Source organism: Panthera uncia, chromosome E3 (assembly GCF_023721935.1).
Source record: "Panthera uncia isolate 11264 chromosome E3, Puncia_PCG_1.0, whole genome shotgun sequence".
Classification (NCBI taxonomy): Eukaryota; Metazoa; Chordata; class Mammalia; order Carnivora; family Felidae; genus Panthera; species Panthera uncia.
The window spans coordinates 16,886,059-16,906,244 of NC_064815.1; the positions used below are offsets into that span (position 1 = coordinate 16,886,059).

Sequence of the window (20,186 nt, forward strand, 5' to 3'; positions counted from 1 at the left end):
GGTGTAGTCATCCGGCCCTGCCGCAAGCAACAATGACCACATCCACTCGCACAGGTGATGACAACTCTAACACGACTTGGCAGTGACTGCAGGACACATCGAGAATAAGTCACAGCTGATGGCAAAGACGTAAGAACGTGTGTCACGGCATGGATCAAATACAGTATTGCCTTCACCACGTGAGCAACAGTGCGCTTAGATATCATAAGCAAAGTAAAAGGCAAATATTAAGCGATGAAAAGTACCTGTGACATCACATAGTAACATCCTGAAAACATAAAGAACTTACGAATCAGTAAGGAAAAAAATCCTAATATCCCCGAAGAAAGGCCAAAAATGGGCAGATCACCAAAGAGCCAAGTGATCACTGAATATACAAAATAAAGAAACCAAAAAATGCAAAATGAAAGCAGAAACAGCAAGCAGTAAATCTGCTATCAAATCAGCAACAAAACCGTTTAATAGAACCTGGCTTTGGTGAGGATGAGAAAGAGGGCAGCTGAGCCGCCAGAACTGTAAACTGTCACTGCCATGCCACGAGGCACTTCGGCTGCTGGTACTCAAAGCTGAAGAGTTATATTTACGCGATGCCCAAACAATCCCACTTCTAGGATTTTACCCTAAGGAAATAGTCAAGAATGAACACAAAAAGGTTTCGGTAAGAACACTGAACCTGGGGTTACGGTATCAGGTGAACAAAGCAAGCTACAAAATTCTACGTACAGGATGTTCCCAATTCTGTTAGATGAATGCGTACATTCACGTACACGTGAATATACATACATGTACAGTATACATATCAAGACTTCCCAGAGTAGGCACCAAAAGGTGAACAGTGGTCGCCTCTACACTGACGCTGTGCACCTAGCGCTGCTGTCTGTCTGCCCCCACCACAGTCCTCTGTTGCCCAAACCCAGAAAATATCCCCTCTCTTTGTGTATCCTGACTTTGTTTAAAACCCAAAGAATCAAAAATCTCAGATTTGGGAAGACCTATTTCGCAGTCTTCGGTCAATCCCTCTTGCTTTTGAAATTTTCATGACCTTCACATACCACCTGTTCAGTGTAACATTTCTTTAAATCAACTCGCTTTTTTTTAGTACTCGGGTCTGACGTGCTACCTGGGATTTTCTTCTAACACACGCTATAATAAATACCTACCTATTAAAATTTCAAACATCTGTGTGCCACCTAAAGTCATTTCACGTTCCTTCCGTGGGAAACACTGATCTGGGCCGACCGCCTACTCACTCGAGAGCATTTACTGACTCTGCCCTATAGGCATGAGTACCACCTGCAACAGGAAAGGGGTGACATGCTCACCGCCAGGGATTTCTTCACCTGAAGGAAAGGGCAGGGGCCCTCCGCGCTCTCCCAGCCAGTGAGGATCAAGGCCAGGTTCATTTTACTTCTATCAACCCTCCTGAGAGCTGACTACAATGCCAGGCATCATTCCAAATGCTTGACCGATAGGAACGGAACGCCTACAACCCTCATAATGACCCCCCGTGGAAGGCACTGCTTTACAGACTGAGGTGAAGGTCGGTCCCTCAAGCTGCGGAACCTTGTAGAAAATTTCATTCTATTGCTTTTCAAACCTATTTACCCACCTGGATTTGGATCCCTCCCCGACACTTCAGTTGCTCAAATGATACCTGTGTGTGTGTGTATGTGTGTGTGTTTACGTGTGCGTGTGTGTGTATATATGTACACACATATGTATATACATTAAACATATATGTATGTAACGTATGCACGCATACACATACATACAACGTACTTAAGTGCAATTGCAAAAATCAATCCGATACTCTTAGCATCAATTTTTAAGTTTGAAATCGGAACTACCTACTGCATACTAGCCTAAGATACTGCTCTACCTCTTATTGCTAATTTTATTGTTCTTTTTTTTAGTCTCATTTTTTTTTTTGTTTCTATTTCTTGGTAGTTTTATTCTTGGTTATAAATGGAAGGCAGGAAGCAAAGTCTTAAGGGCAACAGACTTTGTACCTAAACAGACTTTCAGTTTGTTTCCTTTCTTGTGAGCTCTGTTGCTTTCTTAAGTAGATCCATAGGCCTCTGTGCCCCCACCTATAAAATGAAGTCTCTTCCAGGGCAGGCCACACAAACCTTCTCTGTAACGCTTGGTAGAGCCCTAGAAATACTGCTACTATTCATCGGCCATTACTGGGGGCTCCTGCCCTCTGCCAGTTTTCAAGGCGCACAAATGAAAAAGTACCCAGAGTTTCAGGACACTGGCCGACGTAACAGACCTCCCCCGCTCCTCAACATCACCCCAGTGTCAGAGGTGGATGGGGGTTCCACACCTCCCTGCAGGTTTCCCAGCCCTTGGTAGCCTCACAGCATGTGGTACCACAGCAGGGTCTCCCCAACACCTGGAACGTTGATGCCTTCCGGCCCACTGGAGAAAGTCCAGTGACCCCGTTAGCCCAGGGCTTGATGTGGCCACAACCGCTCCTGGAGAGACCATGAGGACGTCAGGAATGGAGCTGTGGACAGGAGTTGGGATAGAGTTAAGGGAAAATGAAGCCATCTGAGCCATCAGATTGGGGTACGTGGTGCCCCTCATATCAATCTTAAACACAGGTGCCAGGGTTGGTAAGGCCTGGCACAGATGAGGTCCCCAGGACCCAGGTGGGTAGCAGGTAACCCAGATGGGACCAGGGCCCTTCAGGAGCGAAGGACTGCGGTTTTCAAGCCTCCTGTCACTCTGTTCCCCTGTGTTTTCAGGGCCAATTTCTTGGCCCCTAAGTAACCTGCATCCTTCCTCGTACCTGCCTCTTTCCTATCAGAGGGAGAATGGGCTGGTAAAGCTAGAAGTCCTGGTGGTGACGGTTAACCCTTCTGGGTTTCTATAATCCTTTCCCGAACTTTTCCAGATCCCTCGGGCCAGGAGGCGAACTAGTGACTCAGAGTACTCAAGCCTACTTTGCCAGCAGGGCGCATCATCCCCATTGTGCAGGAGAGGCTCAGGGAAGGAACGTCACTTTCAGGGGCCCAGGTTCCAGATTTTCTGATTCTCTCTTTATCACACCCCTGATTGGATCCACCCACTACTTTCACAGAGCTGCCTTGCTAACAGCCCTCCCCACTTTAGAGAGCAGCTGAGGCCTGGAGGGAAGTGACTTGCCCAGGGTCACATGGCTTGCAAAGAGATTGAGACCCAAATGGATGGACAGGGATGTCTTATCAGCTGCCTGTCTATCCAGGTAGCTGAAGAAGGGGCGGGGACTGTGGATGAGGCGCTGGGTCCTTGCTGGGCTCCCTGTGTGGTATGAAGAAAGCTCTGCTGTGGCCAGGACAGCCATCCCTAATAACCGTGCCCTAGCTTGAGGTCGCCCACTAAGGTGGGCATCAGAAACCCACGTGTAAGCCCCCACTTGATAGGGCCTAACGGGTCTCTTCTGTGGGGGGAGGATCTGCTGGGAAACAGAGAAAGGGGTTGAGAGGCAGCAGCACCGCAGCGAAGGCTGGGGACCAGGAGAGACAGCTCATGCCTCCAGATCTGCCTTCAGCAAGCCCCTCTCTCCTGCTCTGTGCCTCAGTTTCCTCACCTGTAAAACAGGGTTGAGTTCTAAGCTTTTTCCTCACAAAAGATCCCCTGATTTTGCTCCCTCGAGCTTGCAGTTTGAAAGATGTCACGTCACTGCTGTGTAAGTGTCATGTCAGTTTCGGTTCCCCACCAGCCATACTGATACTGACAGTAAGGTGGCGTGTTGTTGTGGTTGACTAGAAAAGACAAATCCTGAGTAACCGTGGCAAGGGCCTTGAGCGGCTCAGACCCTGCCAGCTCTGCGAAGGAGCTGGAAAAGAGTAGGCTCACAGCCCACATCAGCATGGGGGCTCCCACCCACCAAGGCCTGTTCCTGTGGTCTAGGGTATTTGGAGGCATTCCCCGGCTCCTGCTATGGGCCAATCTCACAAGGTAACTGAGGGGGAAGCTCAAGGGTAGGTCATTTCAGCAGACCCAGCATTCAGGTGGCCATCAGAGTCTGAGAGGTACCAGAAAATAAAGCCATTTTATTATTTTTTATCTGCCATCGTGGCCTGAGGAGAAGGGTACGACTGGAAGGGAGGGAGGTGATGCTGCGGCCCCAGCTGAGGCCCTCGGGTCCTCTACTTGGCCTGGACTGTCTCCTCCAGACTCTCCAAGCGCTTCTGTAGCTCCTGCACTGTGGCCTGGAGCTTCTTCATTTCCTCCTCCAGCCGGTGTATGGCGTCCTGGGGGACCCATCGTTGCGTGAGTCCCAGCTCCATCCCGGGCTCCCCTGACCCTGGCAGCCCCCCACCCCCCTACAAAGAGCCCCAGGGCCTGGCCCTTCTGTCTCTCAGCTGGTTGCTGCCCAGACAGCTGCAGGCCAATAAGCTTGAAACCTGTTTTCTGAGGCCTCAGGATTACCCACTCCCGGCCCCCAAAGGATCCCCAACGTTGTGCGTGTGAGGGGGCCCAAACACCAGCCACCTTCCACGGGGACAATGACTCCATCCATCAGTAGCAGCCCCTGCCCTATAGGTCTTCTCGTCCTGCCTCCCAGGTTCCTGTCCACTTCTCACCGAGCTGGGGGTACCACCGGCCTCTGGTGCTGCCTTTCTGCGCCCTGTGTCCAGGCCCCGGTTGACCCTCAGCTCTCGGCTCTTTGGGGGCACATAGCCATCCTTGAGGGAAATGAGGAGGGGCCCGGCATCCTGGCCCTTCAGCCACTCCTCAGCCGTGAGGGCAGCGTCAGGCCCCGCGGTGGGTGGGTAAAGGTCCTCCTGGAACAGGTCCGACTGTGGGCAAGGCCAAGACTGGGTAAGCGAGTGCTTGGGCCACACCACCACCACCCAGCAAGTGTGTGAGGTCAGTGCCTGGCCCGCAGCCCAGGAAGGGACATGGGAGCATCACCTTTCTAGGCACTGTCATGGCAATGGGCTCACACCTCCGCTCGTGCAGCTTGTAGAATCTGTGGAAACAAGAAGGTGAGCAGCGCCTGCGGCATGGGGGCGGCTGGAATCCAAGGTCGGCACGGGGTCAGCACAGCCCAGGGAGCATGCTCGGGGCAGGGGCAGGGGTCAGTCACCTGGCAATCTCACACTTGTTCACCTCCAGGCCGCGTTTGGGCATGTAGCCCATGCCCCGCTGGGACTCCTTGGAACTGAACATGGAGAGATAGTGCAGATATGGGGCCTCGGAAGTGATCTCGAAGTACCGGATGGAGCTGTCACCCTGCAGGTGGCGCGTGCAAACCCCGGGATCAGCACCGACAGATCCCTCTTGCCTGGTCCTCTCCAAGCCCCCCGCCCCCGCCCCAGACCCCCCTCCTCCTTCCACAAGCTGCTGCCCGACTGGGACACCTTGCCACAGAGGTAGACTATGTTGGTGTCGGGGTCAAAGAAGGGCAGCAGGACGCCACTGCTCGTGTCCAGTTCCTGCAGGGACAGTGGCTCCTCCAGGTGCTTCTGTAGAGATGGGTGAGACAGGGAACAATGAGCTGGGCCAAGTCAGGCCTGTGAAGCCCACCGGGCAGAGACTCGGGGAAGGCCCTCACAGAACAACCAGCGGAACCCCCCATCCCACAGAGGGTAAACTGAGGCCCATGGCTGTGTGGGATCATGCAAGTGGCAGGGCGAGGACTAAGCCTCCAGTCCTGCCTGATCGCCGCTCCCCACCTGGCACTCACCGTGTCCCACAGCGCCACCTGCCGCTCACTCATGCGGCTGAAGCCTGTGGTCAGGATCTTCCCATCAGATACAAACACGGCGCGCACAGGCCGGGTCCCCTCATGGGGACGGTCCTTCTCCTGGAAGGAAAGGGAGGTGGTCAGTCAGTACCCGCACACTCATCCTAACGACCAGACTCCAGCTGAGAGCAAGGGAGGGCAGCATCTAGGGACCCGGCTGGTGGTGTGTACAAGGGTAAATGTCCTAGGGTCAAGGGGCACGATACATGGCAACTCACAGCTACAACAGTGCCTTTGCGGGGCTCGATGATGCGCACGCGCTTGTCGCGGCAGGAGGTGCAAATGAGCGCGCCATCTCGGCTCCAGTCCACACTGTAGATTGTGTCCGGGTGCACGTCCGAGCCGAGCGTCAGCACAGCCGCCCCGGTGCCCACGTCCCACACCAGGATCACGTTGTCGCAACCTGGGTGATATCCCCACTGTCAGAAGCCACGAGCCTCGCTGTCACGTGACCAGCCCACCCCTCCTCTTCCCCCAGGCACCTGCACTGAGCAGCACATTCTGGGCTGTGGGGTGCCAGGCCACGATGCCCACGCGCTTGGTGTGGCCCTCCAGGGTGACGACAGGCTCCCGCAGGGGCAGCGTCAGGCCCCCATCAGGGATCTCCCACACCTGCAGAGAGGGGGCAAGTGAGACTTGGGGGCTCCAAATATCACATCTGGTGCTGGAGCTCTCCCGGCCCCCGTGTCCCCCCCATCACTCACCATGACTGTGCAATCCTCAGAGCCACTGGCAATGACATTATCATTGTGTGGGCACCAGGCGATGTCCAGCACCGGGGCTGTGTGGCCACAGACCATGGGCGCGTTCTTGTCCACACGTCCAGTCTAGAGAGCACAGCAGGATTCTGAGGGAGGTGTTTTTGCTCTCCAAACCTGATCCAACCTCCCCAGACCCTTTCAGAGAGGCACAGAAGAAGGCAGTGGGGTCCCTGTCCAGGCAGCTCAGAAGGGCTGGCCACAAGTAGTGCAGGAAGGGGATGCCACACCGGGCCCTGGTCCTGCCTTAGTGTTAGACCCTGGCCAAGGTCCTGACATCTCACCTATGCCCTGGGGCTGGCCCCCGCCCCCTTCCCTGAGTGAAGCTTCCAGGGGATGACAGGCCAAGGCTCTAGGGAGGGGAGGTTGCATTAAGATTAGGGTTCCCCAAGGAAGTGTGGGGATGGGGATGGAGATGAGTCCTTCCAAAAGGACAAGGACCAGGAAAGGCCATCATAATTGGCCCCAGGCAGGAGCAGAGGTTTGGAAATGGCCGCTTCCGGGGACGGCTGCTGCCTCGGCAGGGCTTCCTGTGTGAAGAGTGCACCCAGCTCTCACCCCACAACCACTTCCTCTTCTCTCTGCTTCCATCGGCCCTTTTAAGGTAACATCTTAGGGCCGATCTCCCCTTCCTGTCTCACCCCCCAAGAGCACAGGAGTGTGCTGGGGGTGGGGGTCAGCAGAGCGGATGGGGGTGGCTGTGAGCAGGACCAGAGGAAAGGCAGGTTTGGGGGAGGAGAGAGGGCCTCTTACACCCTCCCTGCCTGCAGCAGGGGGGGCCAGGGCTCAGGCAGGCCCAGGCCCAGAGCCACCCCTACCCTGAGAGCACCGCTGGGTCTCCCCTCTCCCCACGGAGCCCTCTCTGTGCTCCACAGGGGCATCAGGCTTGGGAGACCAGGCCCTGGGTCTGCAGGACTCGCCGTGTGACCTTTCTGGTGTCATCTGAGCTCCAGTTTCCATGCGACCACTACATGTAGGAGCTGGAGGAGGCGTAAGGCTCATGTGGCCCAGCTCAGTTTTACAGATGACAACGCTGCAGCCCGGGGAGGCTCAGCAACAGCCATCAGGACCCCCAAGGGGCCAGAGGCCCCCTCAAGTGGAACACTGCTGCTCCAGGGGCTCACCTTGCCCAGGGGTAGCACCAGGAAGGCCCCTCCCCCGCTGGCCTCACAGATCAGGGCAACGAACTTGGGGTTGACAGCACAAAAGCCACTGTCCCAGGTGGTCTGTGAGACGCGCACATCCTCATAGCACTGGTCGGCCTTGGCTGGCTGTCCAAACACGTGGCGGAACTTGCTGGAGCGGACCACCTGCCGGCTCATCCTGGGGGGCGGGGAACGTGGGGTTTGAGGGCTTTGAAGGGAGCTTCAGGTCGACTCTGACCTTAGAGTGTCCTCTGTGCCCCCCAGAACACCCCTCCGCCTGGCCTTTAAGGTCTCAGCTAATTCATCTCCCTGGGCTCCCTGCCCCCTCCACCGTAACTGCCATCCTGTTGCCCTCATGCTCGCCTTCCTCACCCCTTCTCACCGCCCCCCCCCCCCGCCTAACCTGCAAGGCCAACCTTCTCTACCCACACCAGGCCTCATGTCTGTACCCTCAGCCTCTAGGGCAGAGCCTGGTATGGGGTAGCACCAAGTGCCGATTTGTCGACCGCTGGCGGACACAGCCCTTCCTCTCTGAGGCCTCACTCCCACACTCTGGGGGCTTCAGTGTAGACAGCCTGGAGGGTGGGTTCGCTCAGTCACAGCAGCCAGGCCTCACATCCTTCACACCTACATGGGGAGCTTCCTGAAGGCAGGGACAGGGCTGGCCCCCCATCGCCTGCTGGCACGGGGCTCCACAGACACAGGGAAGCAGCGTGCGGGCCTGCCTGGGAGGCAGGTCCTTGGGGTCAAGACAGCTTCCCCAACAGGTCTCTGGACACCAGAAACAGGCAGATGGCTTGGGTCCTACTATCTCCTTCCCACACCTCTGCTTCTAGAGTCTGCCTAAGCAGGTGCCCTTAAATACCGTCTCCACCTGCACTGAAACTATCCACAGGGAGAGGCGGCGCTGACTTCTCTGAGGTCGAGGACGGTTCCCCCCACAGTGGCTGGGCGGAGAGTGATTAAAGCCAAGGGGACTGCCTCTGGCTCCCCAGGTTCCAGACCCCATCCTGACGCCCACCTGCATCACCTTCCTGCTGAGCCGCGGGGCCATGCTGCCCGCTCAGAGGGCGCCCTGCCAGGACTCCACTCCACCCGCCCAGCTTCACCCCTTCTCACCCAGGCACCCCCCCGCCCCGGCCTGGCCTGGGAGGTTCCAGGAGGCTCCGGGGCCACCTGCCCAAAGAGCAGGTGAGGAGCATTGTGAGAAGGAGCAGTCTGGAAACAGGGGGATCAGTCCCAGGAGAGAGACCTGGGCCTGGGGAGAGGGGAGCCCCAAAACCGAGGCTGGGGGACAGGAAGCCGTCGCCCCACCCTGCCTCCTCCCCCACCGCAGGTACCAGGCCCAGAAACCGCGGAAAGGGGAACTTGGTCTTTTCTTGTTTTGCTCTCAACCCCTTCCTGTCTCCAGGCTCAGGGCAGCTGCTCGGCGCACCCCACCCTGTCCCCACCCCCACCCCCGATGCCCGTTCCGGGGAGCGTCAGGCCTCCGGCTCCCCCACCTCCATCTTGGCTGCGGTGGTCCCTCACCCTGGCCTGCTCACAGCGCCCTGGGACACGCGGATGGGCCCTCCCACGCACGCCCACCCCCGGGGCCAGTCCCCTCCACGGCGGCGCGGACGGTGGGCTCTCTCCCACCCCCGGGCGGCGCGCGACAGCCCGGCCGCCCCCACAGCCGGCTTCCGCCAAGCTCACGCCGGCCCCACAGGTGGCCCGGGGCAGGGATGCCTAGTCCCTTGCCCGGGGACCCAGGCTTACCTGCCGCTGAGAGATGAGTGACCCCCCCCCCCAAATGGAGGAGGGAGAGGAGGAGGAGGAAGAGGAGGAGGAGGAGGAAGGAGCCGGCGGAGCCAGAGACTGCCCGCTGAGGATGCTCTTGTCAAGACAATGAATGAGAAGCGGCGGCTGCCCGCCTCCTTCGGGGTGGCAGCGCCCCTTTGGGCGGAGCTCTTAAAGGGGATAGCCCTTCTCCGGGAGGAGGCACCGCCCCCCCTCCCCCCCCCCGCCCCCCGCCCGCGGCCGCCCTCCCTCCGCCCAGCTCGGCCTCGCCTGCCAATTCCGAACCCAAACAGATGCTGCCGGCCAGTCGCTGACAATCTCATGGGCGCTCTTGTAATGTCAAAATGCAAAAATACCCTGTTCCTTCTTCCCTCCCTCAGTCCGCTCCCAGCCCACTCACCATCCTGTCCCTGGCGTTCGTAGAAGCGCCCATCAGCACCCCCCCCCGCCCACCCCCAGCTAAGGCTGAGCTGCCTTCCGCAACCCCACCCCCACCCCCGCCCCCGCCAGACAAGGAATGGAGGGGGAGGGGCTCGTCCAGGCTCCTGCACTTACAAACGGTGGCCTCGGGAGGGTCACCACCTCTCCCATCTCGTGTCTTCGTCCGGGAGCGCCTCCGCCCCGCCTGCCTCGCGGAGAACGAATGAGATACTCTGGCATCACGGAGGCTTCTTCGTGCCCGGGTTGCAGAGGTGAATGAGTCAGGGAGGGTCAGGTTCCTGCCCCGCAGAGAGCTCTCAGCCTGTTGGAGGGAGGGGAGCGAACGAACGACGGCTCCAAGGATGCTAAGCAGAGGAAGAAGCCCGACTTCCTGCTCAAGAGGAAGGGGGAGTCCACTGTCATCCTTGGACTCAGAGAAGGGATCGTGGAGGCTGCAGAGGGTACGAGAGGCCTTCCCCAGAGTCAGACTGCTCTCTGACTCGGGCTCCTGGCTGCCCCTGCTGAGTGATCCCGGGCAGGCTTATTTCACTTCCCTCAGCCCCAGTTTCTCCCCTCTGTAAGACTCATACCCAGCTCAAGAGGTTACGGGGAAAGCAAAGCCTTACGCGCTTCGTCCGGAGAGATACGGGTGCTTAAGAAGCGTGGGCTCTTATCATTTTTACTGTTTTCAGGGCACCGGGCTGGGCCTGAGAAGGTGGGAGGGGGGCCAAGAGGCACGACTGGAGGAGGCCTTGTGGGCTGAGGGGCAGCCGACCAAAGGCCCAGCGATGTGATTCCTCGAGGGACGGGTTCAAATCCCACCTCCACCACGGACCCGCGGCACGACCTCGGGCATGAGGTCTGACCTCTGACAACCTCAGTTTCTCCGTCTGCAACTGGGGGACAAATACCGTGTGACCTGCACTCTTCACAAAGGTGTAAGGCTCCAATGAGACAAAACTCGTAAAGGTGTTCTACACATTATTAAATTGTAGAAACCTATGGGTGGTGTTGTACCTGAGAGCCTGCCACTGGACTGGCCTGGACCGGACTGGACGGGGATGCTCGGGGACTGCGACGGGTCGTCTCCACCCGAAGTGATGAGAATAACAGCCAGCATTTACTGTGCGCCTACTGTGTGCCGGGCGCTGTCTCAACACTATAAATATGTTACATCCTTAGCATAGGAAATCCATCCATCCATCCTTAGGAAATCGTTTCATCCCTATAACACAGATACCACCTCCCTTTTACGGAGGACCCAGGCACACTTTGCCTTCGGCCCTGGAGTGCCCCACTTCCCGGCAGGAGACAAGTGGACTGGCCAGAGGCCTGAAAACCATGCCCCCCGGAAGCGACAGCCTGACAGGCCTACAGGGGGACAGGCTGGGAATCGCAGATGCCGCTTGCACATCCCAGCAGGTGTGCGGCGTGTGGTGGGACGGACAGGTATGGGGCTGCCGCAGACGACAGACGTGAGGCCAGTGGCACCAGCTACGGGGAAGCAGGTGTCCGGGGAACACAAGCCCGAGAGGCAGTCCAGTGGTGGGTGGTGAAGGCCCTGCCGCGAGGCTCCTCGTGTACCTAAGGAGGGGCAGACGGCTCCCTGAGAGGGGCGTTGGGACAGTGTGCCTGTGGCGTGCTTCTGGCCCAGCCTCTTAGCGTCCTTTTCCTTCGGGGAACCAACCTTTCCACACTGGCAGTCTCTAAACTTCAAGAGGGGGTCCAAGGTGGGCACAGGGCCACAGCTCCCCAGTCAAAGCAATCTTTTCTGATTGGTTCAGGGAGGGCCGCTGGATTCAAGGCCATGTGCTCAGAAGCAGACGCGTTGGAGCTGCTGGCAAAAAGAGCCCACTTTCCACTGGGGGTCAGTAAGCCGATAGGCTATAAGCCTGGCACTAGTAGTGACCATCTTGTCACCGTATAGGAAAAGCTGGCCAGAATCAGCCCACACAGACACCTCCAGAAGCAAGATATGAAGACTAACATGTTCTTGGCATCATTTGAGTACCTGGATCGAGCTGTGCCTGAACCCCTTAACCTTTCTGTCACGTAAGGCATAGGTTCCTTTGTCCACATAAGCCAGTAAGTCTGAGTCGGATTTCTGACACTTACCACGGAAAGAGGTCCTGATGGGTACATCCACTCTGAGAGAGACAGGACGGCCCTAAAGAGACTGTAGAGCATGATGGAGTCAGACAGACCTGGAGAACCGTAGCTTTGCATGTCCTGCTGCCCAGGCAGAGTGATAGTTCCTAACCGGTAGAAGGTACACAGCACTGCTCACTTTCTAGAATACGTACCCATCACCCAGCTTTAACAATTATTAACAGGTACCCAGTATTGATTCATTTCTTCTTCCACATTATTGTCTTGTCTATTAAACAAATAGACATATTTGTCTATTAAAACAAATCCAAGACGTCATAGCATTTCAATACTTAAATAAAAACTTAAGTATTCGGGGGTGCCCGGGTGGCTCAGTCGGTTGAGCGTCTGACTTCGGCTCAGGTCATGATCTTGTGGTTCGTGGGTTCGAGCCCCGCGTCGGGCTCTGTGCTGACAGCTCGGAGCCTGGAGTCTGCTTCGGATTCTGTGTCTCCCTCTCTCTCTCTCTGCCATAGGTATATAATAGTTTATATTATATAGTATAAGTATAGGTATATTATAGGTGTATTATAGTTTTGTGACCATTTTGAATGGATTCTTCTTATCCTAGAATGCTTTCTTTCCTTCTAACATCGCTTTTATTTACAATAAAATACGTCTTTCTTTCCATACAATGAAACACATTCCTTTTAAAAGGCATGATTCAATTAGTTTTGACAAATGTATATACCCAAGTAATAGGCACCATAATCAAGATGTGAAATACTTCCATCTCCCCTAAAAGTTCGCTCATGTCCTTCTACAATTAATCCTCACCCCCTCACCCTCAGCCCCAAGGAACCACTGATCTACTTTTTATCAGTCTGGAGTAGTGTTGCCTGTCCTAGAATGTTCCACGCAAATGCAATCATACAGTATGGGTCTTTTTTCATTGAGCATAATGTGTTGCAATCCATCCATGTTACTGTATGCCAGATAAGGATTTTTAGTCTACCTAAGCACAATACCATTATGTAATACATAATTACACCTTTAAAAAGCTAGCAATAATTTCTTAACGCAATCTAATACCCAAGTTATGTTCACGTTTACATGATTACATTAAAAAAAAAGGACTTCAGCAGTCGATCTTAACCTCACTATTGAATCTACTCGATTCCCTAGATCTAACTGTTAGTTTGTATGAAATACTGGGCGGGGTGGGGGGGGGTGGAATAGAAAACCAGGGTAAATGACACCATGGGGGGTGCAATTACATAAATCTGCATGTGAAAATGTGTGACTCTAGAAATGTGTGAAAACCCTATGGGACAAGTAAACCAGGTTATTTGTCATTCAACAAATGAATGGCATTCAAAGAAAAGGAGGGGAATCGGTGTAAGAGACTTTTGAAAACATCAATCAACTGTAATATCTGGGCTTTCCGTGGATCCTGATAGAAACAAATCAACCGCAGAAGGAGATTTTTTATATCCGGTTCTGTCACTTACAACCCAGAGTCCTGACTGCTCCAAGCAGTATTAGGTCCCCCGTGCAGCACTAACATTCTGTCCCTGAGGAATCTCGGGAACCCTGTCAGGTATTTTGCTGTCCCTCTTTTCCAAATGATGAAATCGAGGCTCAGAGGAGATAAGTGACCCACCCAAGAGCACACAAAGTGGCATTCAAATCCAACCCCTCAGGGCAGGTGGGTTGACAAACTGGAGTGGAGCTCTTGGCCATGGCTGGAGCCTTGGGGGCTTGGGGTCAAGGGGAAGGTGGTGAAGCTGGGAAGATCCGCAAGAAGCAGATCCGGAGGGTCCTCAACTCATGTCTTCTCGAGGAGTTTGCTCCCAAGACAAAGAGAAGCAGGGCGCCTGGGTGGCTCCGTGGGTTAAGCATCTGACACTTGCTTTCGGCTCAGGTCATGATCTCATGGTTTGTGAGATCGAGCCCCACGTGGGGCTCTGCACCGTCAGCGTGGGGGTCTCTCCCTCTCTCTCTGCCTCTCCCTCTCGCTCTCAAAAGTAAATGAATAAACATTAAAAAAAAAAAATGACCAGGAGAAGCACACACAAGTCTCTAAGCAAAGAAGTGGTGGGGCCTCATTTGCAGGGCGCTACTCCGGTAGCCTGGCCCCTGCCCCTGTGGCCCCCCAGGTCTTCTCTCGGCTGTGGTCCTCCAACTGCCTCCAGGCTCAGCTCTAACCCACATCCGAGAACCAACCCTGACCTTAAGCAGGAGGCTCTAAGGGCGCCGTGGCCACAGGCTCTGGCCTAAGTTAACCTTGCCAGTCGCTTCTTGCCGACCATCTGCCCAGGCGGCCTTCCTCACATTTACGAGATGGTCGCCGCTCCTATTTTATGGGGAAAAGAGGCGAGAACTCTTCTGAACAGCACCTCCACTTCCTCTGACCAGCCAGACACTGTAATCACACAGACGTCCCACTTGGGCCGAGTCCTCCTCCTTGGGACGCGTTCCTTCCCTTTGCCCTAGTGACCTCACTCTGTCCCTCAACCCCTTTCTCCCGCACAGCCGAGTCCTACTCTCCACCACCCCTCTCTCTTCGCCGTGTACCAACGGGCTTAAGTCCCCTGTGCCTCTGGGGGGAAGCTCTCTCAACTTGGCAACCTCTAAACCACTTCCCTTATCTCATTCTTACCCTTCACCATCAAGTTTCTTGACAGAGCTGTTTACACTCAACGGCCACCACTTCCTCATCTCCTACTCTGGCACCTACGTGAGACTGGCTGCGGTCCCCACCACCAGACATCGCCTCGCCTTCGCCAAGGCCACCGATGCCCTCCCGATCGTGAAATCAGACGTTTTGGTGGTCATGCCGCCAAGCTGATGCCACTGACTACTCCCTCCCTCTGGACTCTTGCCTTGGGGTCCCCCTCCTGCTTCTCTGCTTTGCTCTGCAGGTTTCTCTCTCAACCCCCTGCAGAGCGGCTCCCTTTGCTCAACTTGCAAGGTGCTCCCAGGACTTGGCTGCTTCTCCTCGCTCCCAAACTCCCCACCCCATCGCATGCATGTCTGCGGCTTCAACTACAAATGTTGACGACCCCCCTTGCCCCCATCTGTCTTCGTGGCCCAAACTTGCCGCCTGTGCTCCCTGGTTCTGACTGACGGCTCCCTGGCTCGACCTGTTAGCACCTCAAGGGAGGGCCTCCCAGAGGAGGAAGTCTTGACCTTGAATCTCTCCCTTTCCCTCCGTGCCCAGCACCGTGGCCTGAGTTGTGTTGCTTGGGCCATCGCCCTAGCTCCCTGTCTAGCGACTGTCCGCTCTCTTATGCCATTGCTAGAGTCACCTTCCTGGTCATAATATGCCTACCTTACAAAACGTTACCGTCTCCTCAAGCAAAAAAGTTGAAACTCTCCCAGCACGATGTACAAAGCCCTTCCTGATCTTCCCCTTCCGGCCTTGCTGTTCATGATGACATGCTGCCTCCCTCCTCCGGTCCGGAGGCTGGACCCTCGGATGTCTACGAGGGGAAGAGAGCAGGTGGCTGGTCCAGTTGCCTGTTGCAGGGTAAACTAGTCCCAAACCACAACCACTTCTTTAACTCTCTTTATTCTAAGGTTTTGAGAGGGAGTGTGCCAAGAGAGAGCGCTCCAAGATGGTAAGCCCATGATTGACACGGGGTCCTTCTACTACATTCTACTGGGTGAGCAGTCACATGACCAGTCCAGATTCCAGGGGAGAGGAAATTAACTCCTCCTTTTGGTTCTTTTTTTTAAATTTTAATCTTTTTTTTAATGTTTATTTATTTTTGAGAGACAGAGACAGAGCGTGAGCAGGGGAGGGGCAGAGAGAGAGGGAGACACAGAATCTGAAGCAGGCTCCGGGCTCCAAGCTGTCAGCACAGAGCCCAACACAGGGCTCAAACTCATGAACTGAGAGATATGACCTGAGCTGAAGTCAGATCCTCAACTGACTGAGCCACCCAGGCGTCCCTAACTCATTTTGATGCGGAGAGTGACAAAGAGCTTGCAGTCATCCTTAATCAGATGCAGAGGACTGGGCAGGTAAGATGAATAGTTGATAAGGGCCAGGTGAATTACGAAAGGGAATGGAGGGGGTGTGGCTGCACTTGACCTTTCTACCACAAGGGAATTCAGACGCTGAGCTAAACCTTCTGGTCTTCCTTCCTTCCTTCCTTCCTTATTTATTTATTTATTTATGTATTTATTTATTTAGAGAAAGAAAGATAGAGCGCAGGTGGGGGAGGTGCGGAGAGAGGGAGACACAGAATCTGAAGCAGGCTCTGAGCTGTCATCATAGACCCTGATGCAGGACTCGAACCCATGAGCTGTGAGATCATGACCTGAGCTGAACTTGGATGCTTAACTGACTGAGCCACCCAGGTGCCCCCAAATGTTTATTTTTGAGGGGGGGGGAGGGGCAGAGAGAGAGGGAGACACAGAATCGGAAGCAGGCTCCAGGCTCTGAGCCATCAGCCCAGAGCCCGACGCGGGGCTCGAACTCATGTACCGCGAGATCGTGACCTGAGCTGAAGTCGGACGCTCAACCGACTGGTGCATTCCTCTATCACGGCAATTTGTATATTGCATAATAATTGTTTACAGGTCTGACTCTTCCACCAGATTGTTTTATTTCCCCAGCACAGGGCCCAACACGCAGCTGGCATTCAATAAAATTCTCCTTCCTTTCCCAATACTGCTAATCAACCACCAACTCGCGCACACTCTACCTTCACCCATTTGATTTCCTGCTCGGTCCATCCTCCATCCGATTGCCATTACCCCAGTTCAACCCCTCCTCGCTTCTGCCCAGAATGATTCCAAGAGCCTGCTAGCAAATCTCAATTCCAGTCCCCTCCATTGCCCCCGATCCCTGTCCCTTAACCAGGCTCCTAATGCACAGATCTGACATGTCAACCCCATTTCAAGATTCCTCATTTATTCTTCAGAATAGAATCCACTCCATGGGCTGGGTTGGTGGATCTTAGGTTTTGTGCCTGTCCATTACGGCTGGTCCAGTAGACCCAATCAATGTCAGCCTTGGGTCTTTTTCTGGAGCCATTTCTGTCACTATGAGAGGAAAGCCTTCCTGAGAATGAGGCCAACAAAGGAAAACCAAGCGGGAGTGAAGGGTGAGGAAAGAAAAAGATACAGGTTGATTCAATGTGTTGAGCCCCTCAATCTAATTGTGCCTGAAGCTGGATACATTCCAGGCTCTTCTGTTCTCAGAGTCAAGTGAGATAGACAGCCTGCTAGCTAGGCTCAGGGGCCTGGTTTGATCTGAAAAGCAGAAGTGATATGTACATAAAACGAAGGACATTCAGCAAAGAAGACTCCTGCTTGATTTATTTCCACCTTGCTGCATTTTCCAAGAACCAGACCCACCATGAATCAACTTCCATTTTGGAATTGACAAACCAAATTCACCGCACGTGAGCTCTAGAGAGGGATTTTATCACAAAGCTTTGTCGGCCCCAGGGAGGGTCTCTCCAAGTGATACAGATTCCTCCTGTAGCCTCCCTTAGGGGCTCTGCGATGGAATCTTGGGACACCAACACCAGAAGGGATCTTTGCCCAGCCCCCTCTTTTTATGGGTGACGAAACCAAGACCCAGAGACCAGTTGGACAGAGTCTGAACAAAATTTTTCCCAAAGTAAAATCAGAGCGGAAGAAAGAATAGTCCTTGGCAAGCAAAAACACAGACTAAACTGCATGATTTAGGTGGCTATTGTCAATGAATCATCTACGTTTCTGATGCTATAGGAGTCTCACGGTACATAAATATTAGGGTAAAGAGATTTTGAGTGGTATTTACAAAAGTTGCTCTTATGTTGTTATCAGAGTTGCAGAAAAGCATGTGTGCCTTTTTTCATTGCTAGAAGGCTATATTGCTATATATATATATATATATATAGCTATGTATATGCTATGTGGAGATATATATATATATTCAGTAGCAGGGCTATTTAAAAGCTAAAAAGAATAATTCCATTTGAAGAAACAGGGCTAAAAAGTGAAGTAATCTCTAAAATCACCCAATAAGTTAGGAGCAGAGTCCAGTATATAAGTTTTTCTCACCACATCCCAGCTGTTTCTGATGGTGCCGTAGACATGTTTTTTTGCCTGGTCATCATCCATTCTATACTCCAGTAATAGGAAGCAGAATTCCCTTTGGAAGTCTATAGTGGTGCTCTGATGGTTGCCTACCTAAACCTCCATTCCACTCCAAACAATGAGTCTAATTCAATCATGAAAATTCTATTCTTCATGCTGAACCTCATTGGTTCAGAAATGATCGTTAGTCTCAAACTGGCCAATGAGACCAGAAGAAGTCATTAGGGGTGGCTTCATGTAAAGACTTCCTTGCTCACAAAAAAGATAGACTGGTGATCCCTACCTTCCAAAACTTGTTACTTTTTTCTTATTTTATTTTATTTTATTTTATTTATTTTATTTTATTTTATTGTTTTATTTGAGAGAGAGAGAGTGAGAGAGCACTTGCATGAGCAAGGGAGGGGAAGAGAGAGAAAAAGAAAGAGAGAATCCCAAGCAGGCTTTGCACTGTCAGCGCAGAGCCCAATGCAGGGCTTGATCCCATGAACCACATGCGATCATGACCTAAGCCAAAATCAAGAGTCAGATGTCCAACTGACTGAGCCACCCAGGTGCCCCTAAAACATATTATTATTCAACTCTTTTATTATAACCACCTTAGTAAGTATGAATGGAATCTTATTGTGCTTTTTATGTGCATTTCCCTAATGACTAGTGATGTTGAGCATCTTTTCATGTGTTATTGGCCACTTGTATATTTTCTTTGTAGTAGTGTCTGTTCAGATCTTTTGTCCATTTTCAATTGGGTTGCCTTTTAAATACTGAATTGTAAGTTTTTTATATGTTTTGGATATAAGTCCTATATAAGATGTATGATTTGCAAACGTTTTCTATTCTGTGAGTTGTTTTTTTTCACTTTCTTGATGGTGTCCTTTGAAGAACAAAAATTTTTAATTTTGATGAAGTCCAATTTATTTTTTTTTATTTTGTTGCTTATGCTTTTGGTGACATATCTAAGAAACCACTGCCAAATTCAAGGCCATGAAGACTTATCCCTATATTTTCCTCCAAGAGTTTTATAGTTTTAGCTTTTACATTTAGGCTTTTGATTGATTTGTAGTTAGTTTTTGTATATGGTGTGAGGTAGGGAGCTCAAATTCATTCTTTTGCATGTGTGTCTACAGTTATGCTAGAACCATTTGTTCAATGACAGTATTTTTCCCATTGTATTGTCTTGGCAGCCTTGTGAAAAGTCAATTGACCATAGATATATGGGTTCATTTCTGGACTCTATATTCTATTCCATTGATCTATGTGCCTATCTTTATGCCAGTACTACACTGTCTTGCTTATTGTAACTTGGTAGTGAGTTTTGAAATTGGTAAGTGTGAGTCCTCAAAATTGTTCTTTTTCAAGATTATTTTGGCTATTCTAGGACTGCTAAGCTCCCATATGAATTTTGGAATGCACCTGCCAATTTCTATTTTAAAAACCCACTGGGGTAGGTGTTAAACACATAGGGATTGTATTTAATCTGTAAATCGATTTAACAATGTTACGTCTTCTTATCCGTGAGCATGAAGTGTCTTTCTCTTTATTTAGATCTTCTTCAATATCTTTCAACAATTATTTGAAGTTTTGAGAGTATATGTTTTGTATTTCTTCTGTTAAATTTCTTTTCAATTACATTATTCTTTTTTTCCTTTTTTTTTTAATTTGAATTTTAGTTAGTTAACATACAGTGCAATATTGGTTTCAGGAGTAGAATTCAGTGATTCATCACTTACATACAACACCCAGTGCTCATCATAGCAAGTGCCCTCCTTAATACCCATCACTTATCTAGGCCATCTCCCACCCACCTCCATCCATCAACCCTCAGGTTTTTTTCTCTATCATTAAGAGTTTCCTGTGGTTTGTTTCCCTCTCTCTTTTCCCCCTTCCCATATGTTCATCTGTTTTTTTTCTTCTCGAATTCCACATATGAGTGAAATTATATGGCATTTGTCTTTCTCTGACTGACTTATTTCACTTAGTATTTATACTCTAGCTCCATCCATGTCCTTACAAATGACAAGATTTCATTATTTTTGATGGCTGAGTAAAGGTGCTATTATAAATTGATTGTTTCCTTAATTTCCTTTTGGATTATTCATTGCAAGTGACCATATTATAATTGATTTTTATATATTGACCTTGCATCCTACAACTTTGGAC

At 52.2% G+C, this 20,186-nt stretch overlaps 1 protein-coding gene and 1 non-coding gene across 4 annotated transcripts; one reads left to right on the plus strand and one right to left on the minus strand.

Moving 5' to 3' along the window:
• Window positions 1-4,020: 4,020 nt before the first annotated feature.
• CORO1A (coronin 1A) lies at window positions 4,021-10,056 on the minus strand. Of its 3 annotated transcripts, none has more exons than XM_049638548.1 (11): window positions 9,978-10,056; window positions 7,623-7,821; window positions 6,445-6,567; window positions 6,223-6,352; window positions 5,959-6,143; window positions 5,681-5,800; window positions 5,355-5,459; window positions 5,081-5,226; window positions 4,906-4,963; window positions 4,575-4,790; window positions 4,021-4,241 (listed from the first exon to the last, which is right to left on the minus strand). In XM_049638548.1, the coding sequence occupies exons 2-11, from the start codon at window positions 7,818-7,820 to the stop codon at window positions 4,137-4,139; spliced, it is 1,386 nt and encodes a 461-aa protein (XP_049494505.1). In that variant the 5' UTR covers window position 7,821; window positions 9,978-10,056; the 3' UTR covers window positions 4,021-4,136. The 3 variants fall into 3 exon arrangements, with proteins under 3 accessions (XP_049494505.1, XP_049494504.1, XP_049494506.1); XM_049638547.1 differs by lacking the exon at window positions 9,978-10,056 and adding an exon at window positions 9,402-9,568; XM_049638549.1 differs by lacking the exon at window positions 9,978-10,056 and adding an exon at window positions 9,402-9,566 and having other exon boundaries at window positions 4,596-4,790.
• Window positions 10,057-12,311: 2,255 nt separating this feature from the next.
• TRNAR-UCG (transfer RNA arginine (anticodon UCG)) lies at window positions 12,312-12,396 on the plus strand. The gene has a single exon. It is a non-coding gene; the product is annotated as a tRNA-Arg (tRNA).
• The last annotated feature ends 7,790 nt before the right edge of the window (window positions 12,397-20,186 follow it).